The sequence below is a fragment of the Phyllostomus discolor genome, chromosome 2 (genome assembly GCF_004126475.2).
Source record: "Phyllostomus discolor isolate MPI-MPIP mPhyDis1 chromosome 2, mPhyDis1.pri.v3, whole genome shotgun sequence".
Lineage (NCBI taxonomy): Eukaryota > Metazoa > Chordata > Mammalia > Chiroptera > Phyllostomidae > Phyllostomus > Phyllostomus discolor.
The window spans coordinates 177,448,544-177,454,543 of record NC_040904.2 but is presented as its reverse complement, the minus strand read 5'-3'; the positions used below and the strand labels follow the sequence as shown (position 1 = coordinate 177,454,543).

At 41.0% G+C, this 6,000-nt stretch overlaps 1 protein-coding gene across 1 annotated transcript in view; it reads right to left on the bottom strand.

Annotated features, from left to right (window-relative positions):
* Nucleotides 1-493: 493 nt before the first annotated feature.
* Nucleotides 494-6,000, bottom strand: part of IPO8 (importin 8) — a 57,254-nt gene continuing 51,747 nt past the window's right edge. The window contains exons 23-25 of the mRNA XM_028531757.1: nt 4,611-4,814; nt 3,385-3,501; nt 494-2,473 (exon numbers count right to left, since the gene is read on the bottom strand). Of these exons, the coding sequence (XP_028387558.1) occupies nt 2,376-2,473; nt 3,385-3,501; nt 4,611-4,814 (419 nt within the window). The 3' untranslated portion in view covers nt 494-2,375. The remainder of the gene's footprint in view (nt 2,474-3,384; nt 3,502-4,610; nt 4,815-6,000) is intronic.

The window sequence follows — 6,000 nt, the reverse complement described above, 5'->3', positions numbered from 1 at the left end:
GACAGGACCTTCGCTTTCTCAGAGCTTCCGTCACACTCATGTAGACGTCCTGGTTGGTGAGATGGGTTCTCGCTCCCAACCACGCCCCATTTCTTTTTTTATTCTCACAAGGATATGTTTATTTTGTTTTATTTTTTTAGAGAGAGAGAAAGGAAGGAAGAGGGAGAAAGAGAGAACATCAAAGTGAGAGGGAAACATCCATTGGCTGTCTCCTATACGCACCCCAACTGGAGATCAAACCCACAGCCTCGGTATGTGCCTTGACTGGGAATTGAACCCATAATGTTTTGATGTATGGGACGACGCTCCAACCAACTGAGCCACCCAGCCAGGGTGACACCCCACTCTTTAGCTGCTCCTGATGAGTCTTGCTCACCCTCCCAGACCAACTGCCACCTTGTTCCAGTAAGTCAGGAAAACACTGACAGATTTTTAACCACCCACCACATTTCAATAAAACTCCACATTCCAGAAATCATTACACACAGGAAAGTTCAGGATCCTGGAATCAGTCCGCATTTTACTTTACAGTACATTCATGTAAGTTCCTGCATTTCCAAGATAACGAGATCACATTGAGGTTAGCACTGCTGGTAACAAAATTATACAACTACCCTGGCTTCAAAAACAAGATAGGATGATACACATTAACAGTTACTTCCCTTTCATACTGCAGAAGACAATACCTCACAAAATAAAAGTCACGTGCCTTTTACAATCCAGTGTGAAGGCATACTATTTCGGTTAACATTAAAAGGTTTGGGGCAGGGGTAGAATAAGAAGTTCCAAAGCTTAAGACAGCTAAACTTTCCCCCAGTGCCATTGTTCTCTTGGGCCACCAGCTGGCACATCCGACCTCAGTGCCTTGGGAACAGAGGGACAGAGGAAATCAGAGGATCATTTAACTCTGAAACTCATAGCTTCTTAGACTACTCCTGTAAAAACTACTTAAATAACCTGAAATTCTAAAGAGTTAGTATTACTAAGAGACGGCATGACAGGAAGCACCTGGAGGAAACTCCTCCAGTCACCGATGGGCAATACAAGCCGTAGGCATTTCACGAAAACGGAAAACTGCACCACATACAGCAGTAGATTAAGTTCTGGAAATACACTTTCACGTTACTGGATGAAAACACTATGATCCGTGTTCTGGTCTTGAATCAGCTCAGAGAAACAGCCGTTACTTCCATCTGCAATCCTTTCGATGGGCCACATCCCAGTATTACCACCTAAGAGTGCAGCGACCAACGGCGCCGACTCGGAAAAACCTAAGAAGTCACACTGAGCTCTAAAGAAGACTAAAATGAATCAGGCAGGAAGAAATTCAGATGTGTGAGAATGTATGGAGTTGGATTTGGGTCTTTTTCATAGATAAAATGCAAATGCACATTTTCATTGCAAAATGTGTTGGACCCGGGTCTAACAGAGCTGGAATGGTAAATTATTAAAAATGCAAGCCCCCACCCAGAAAGACAGTGTGCTCATGTAGCACCTTCCTCCCAGTTCAATGTGCTTGAATATAATGGTCAATTCATTGCATAATCAAGTACATGATTCAGAATACACTTGGACTTATTAATTCCAGTGACTAAAGAGAGCCCTGCCAAGAATTTTCGAGTCCTGAACTTACCAGGTTATGAGTGAAACTGATACTCATATCTGCTGACTCCAAAAGAAATACCACCCTTTCAGGGCTGAAAAGCATGAAGGAAGAGGAAATAAGACACTACCAGGAAAGCCACAAAACTGCTCAATGAGAACCCAGAGCCAGTGCATATGTTACAGCCCCTGAAGAAAGCCCCAGCAGCCGGGTGAGCAAGGGGAGTGGTGGTGTTTTTGAAACCAGAGTGACTTGTAGCTAACTGCCTAACAGTAAATTCACATAGTAAAATGCAGAATAAGTCAACATATCGCCAAGGTTTACATTATATCTAGAAATATGTTTTATGCTTTAAAAAAAATCGCAATGCACTCCAAAAAAATGTTTTCAGATAATTCATGTACAACAGAAGGCACTGTTATCCGCATAAATCCATTGATTCTGCATGGCAAAAACCTGAGACGTGCAATTAATCCGATCCGCTAAACCACCTCGGTCGTTCATCCTTTGGAGCATATGACATGTCCTTTTCAGTCCAATGATTATGTTTTCCTTTAATTTCATACAGTAGCTGCTTAAAATACATATTTCAGGGTGAGAAAGGTCAGAGGGGAGAGTGGATAAAAGTACTGCCTCCGCCCGGCAGTAGCCGGCACAGCAGGGGGCGCCACACAGCCGCTCAGGCCCTCCCTCCCCTCGATGCCGGCGAATTCCCCTGGCCAAGAGAAATATCCTGCAGATGCTTGGTCTCAGTCGGTGGATATTCCATCTTTCAGTTGTTGCTGGGCATAGTCCCAAAGTTGAATGCAGAGAGGACTCCTTTATTCTCAAACGTGAAGCCTCCCTGTTGCTCAATCTTCTTCTTCGCCTCTAGCATTCGCCAAGAGAAAGGGGGGAAAAAAAGAAGAGTATTTCAGGTGACAAAGCTGGAAATAGCCTCAAAGGAGGCAGATTCTTTATACTTTGCACTGAGAAGGAACATCACCCATGGCATTAACTACCCTGCCCTACGGACCACTAGCCTTTAACAGACTCGGGTCAGTGAGGAAGAATGTTTACCATCATGGAAAAACTGTTTGCTAACTGTGAGCAAACTGAAAACAAGTCTCAAGGTTGAGTTCCACTAGCTCCACGGCCTCTCCTGCTAAAAGGATGCCCAGACCTCTCCTGCCAGGAGGGGCACCTGTGCGGGACTAAAAACCTAAGTCGATGAAGAAAGCACGGGTTCTAAACTCCAGATACCTGTTCCATGAAGTCTCCCAAAAAATATTTTTGTAATTACAAAATCTTTTCCACTGATTTTCTAGGAGTGACCATAATAATGTCAAACAATTATGTAAAATAATGTCTCCAGCTCAAAACCCAAAAATCAACAAGAACCACCAATATGTAAAGCCCAACAAAGAGCAATGGAGCCTTCCATTTCCAGGAATATAGGCCCTTGCAAGAACTCAAAGTGCCTTTGGTCATCTGTGCTTAAGATGTTTAGGAGCGATATCCGCTGACTAACTCCCCCTCGGCAAGATTCATCCCAACCCTTACATCTTACCTTTGGCGCCAAAATAAGAGGAGGATGTGAACAACACTACCACTGAAAGACACATATTGATGCAGTGTTTTGTAAAGCTAAGATACCATGAGTGATTAAAAAGATCACACAATAATAAGTCCTTATATCTTGAAAGGTTGGCCTCTAACAACTGAAAAAACAGTACATAGTGCCACCAGGCTTGTTAAGTAAGCTTGACTTTGGCACATGGACACAAGCACTCTAATCTGACCTGCCACCGTCCTCCGGTGCTCGGCCAGTGTGAACACCTCCTGCAGCGCTCGCCTCTGGTCCTCGCTCAGCGGGGCCATCAGCTGCTGGTACCAGGCAGCGTCCCGATTCTGCACAGCTGTGGCATTTGAAGGGAGGAGGGCCGGTGGAGGAGGAAAAGATAAGAGAGCCCAGTGACAATTATTTCAGAGAATAATAATGACATCAAATTACAATGAAATGATCACAGATAGCAAGAGACAAAAATACAGACAAATACAAAGTGATGAAACTTATTCCAATAGATTATTTCTGAGGATCCAGTCAGTAGCCAACTACGTGGGGCTATCAAAGGCCAGCTGGATATTAAAAACCTCTGCTTTACCTAGCTCTCTGCCTCCATCGCCTTCTTCCTAGGGGTTTACTAACTGTGAACGCTCCCTAAAATCCAGATCTTGGAAAACACCCATACCCACTTGTCACCATTTTTCTCCAGAATCCTCACACTGCCTGCAGCTTCAGCATCACACCTACACCAAGAACTCAAAATTCAATTTGAGGCAAGATTTGTGCCTCAAATTCAGCACAACTAAAACTAAAGTTACCACTTCACCTCCCAAGTCCTCTTTACCTCCCTATTTCCGTCACAGTTCTATCAGTCTCCTTGTCAACCACTGTACATACAGGCCTAACATCTTTAACTGTGTCCTCTCCACACCCAATTCTCTGCTGCTTTCTCAAAATTTCACCTATGTGCTTCTTTCCACCAAATACTGATCCAAAGATGGCTGCCCATCACTTGAGCATTTTAAAATATATCCCAAGATCCCACCCAAGACCTAAAAGCTTCTGCAGATTATGATGCACACCCACGCCTGGGGGCAAATACCCTCCCTATTCCCATCTCCACATTTGCGCTCTTCTTTTCCCGAGTTTGGAATGGCCTACCCCGTACTCTCTAGTTCCTGCTAACTTTCAATGAAACATAGAGGTGGTTCTACCTTTATCAGGAGTATTTGTAGCAAGACTAAATAATGCCAATACATTCTATTATCATTGCCATGTTGGAAACAATATTTTTAGACACAAAGGTGTTCACTTTAACGTTGCCTGTAACAGCAAAAAAACCTAGGAAACATCCATATGTTCATTGGTGGACATAAATTATGGTACAACCACAGGAATACTATGTAACTATAAAACACAGTATCTGTACTAATAAAATTTTTCTGATTAGATAAGATATACCTAGCAGAGCTTGGGTAAAAAACTGATATTCATCCACACTATTGTCAAGGTCAAGTGGAGTGCTGAATCCCTCAAGGGCAGTCTCTTCCAATACTTCTTCATCCCAGTCATCGTCGTCTTCCTCCTCATCTTCACCTCTTCCATTGTTCGACTGCATTGCTTGAGCAGTTACGTTCGCCTCCTCTTCATCACTTGAAATCTCCTCTGTGAATTCATGAATTATTGCAAACGAATCAAAACATACACAAACAAAATATAAAATTCCATAAAGAAAACAAAAATTATAAAATGACATTCTGGAAATGGAAACAGCACTACATAATTTTATATAAAATTATAAAAATAAACCATATCTTTATTGTTGTTTCCTAAACTGAAAATGACTTTACCTTCCTCACTGAAAACAATTTCCAGCTATGCCTAAATCTGTGGTCCATCCTAGCATTACTATTGTTTTGCTATGGCTGCCTCATGTTTATTAATATAAAATACTATTTAACTGCAGATACCCCAATTAACTTTGTCAAAAAAGATATAAAGTGATTGTGCAGTCCAGTGCATGTGTTTTATTTATTTATTTTTTTAATGTGAAACTGTTATTACGTCATCAGTGGCAATGCTGCTAATGGTCTCAGTCACAACAAATTAGCCCCTGTATCAAAAGGAATTCAGATTTCACACTGCTAGTGATTCCACCTATTTGTGCAATTACCTGACTAAAGTACATAAGTGTTTTAAATAACAATGAGCCCCTGCTGAGAAATCAGGACTTAACAATGAGCTAAGCTGATTATGAACTGCTCAGAAATGCTTGAGTGAAGAGGTCATTTCTGCTAATAGAAACAGAAAAATATAGGAATGTAAAGGAGAAATAAAATAGTTAGCTACATGTGGGTTAAAAAGTTGAAAGATTATCTGTTTATCACCATGGACTCTGTTTCCAGTGCTCATCTGTTCCAGTTAGACCGGTATTGTAAATAACCAGCAGACAATAAACACCTGGATTAAAACTGCAAGGCAGTCTTAGAAATATGGAAAGAAATCATTGTTTTTACCAAATACATAAGCATGCAGACACATATATATATACACACACACATATACCACATATATAAGCATATATTCACACACACATGTACATATATACCACATACATAAATGTATATACACACATATATACACATATACACGTCTGTGTATCTGTATATAAACATATATATATATATATATGGCAAAGGTATAAGTACAAAGACATCAAGAAGTACCTTTGTTAGTTAATTATTCTATAGTGAGAAACTCATCAAGAAAGTCTGGAATATTACAGAAAAATTTCCCTCAAGTCATATTAATTATAAATCAATAAAGTGGTCAGTACAAGAAATCAGAAAGA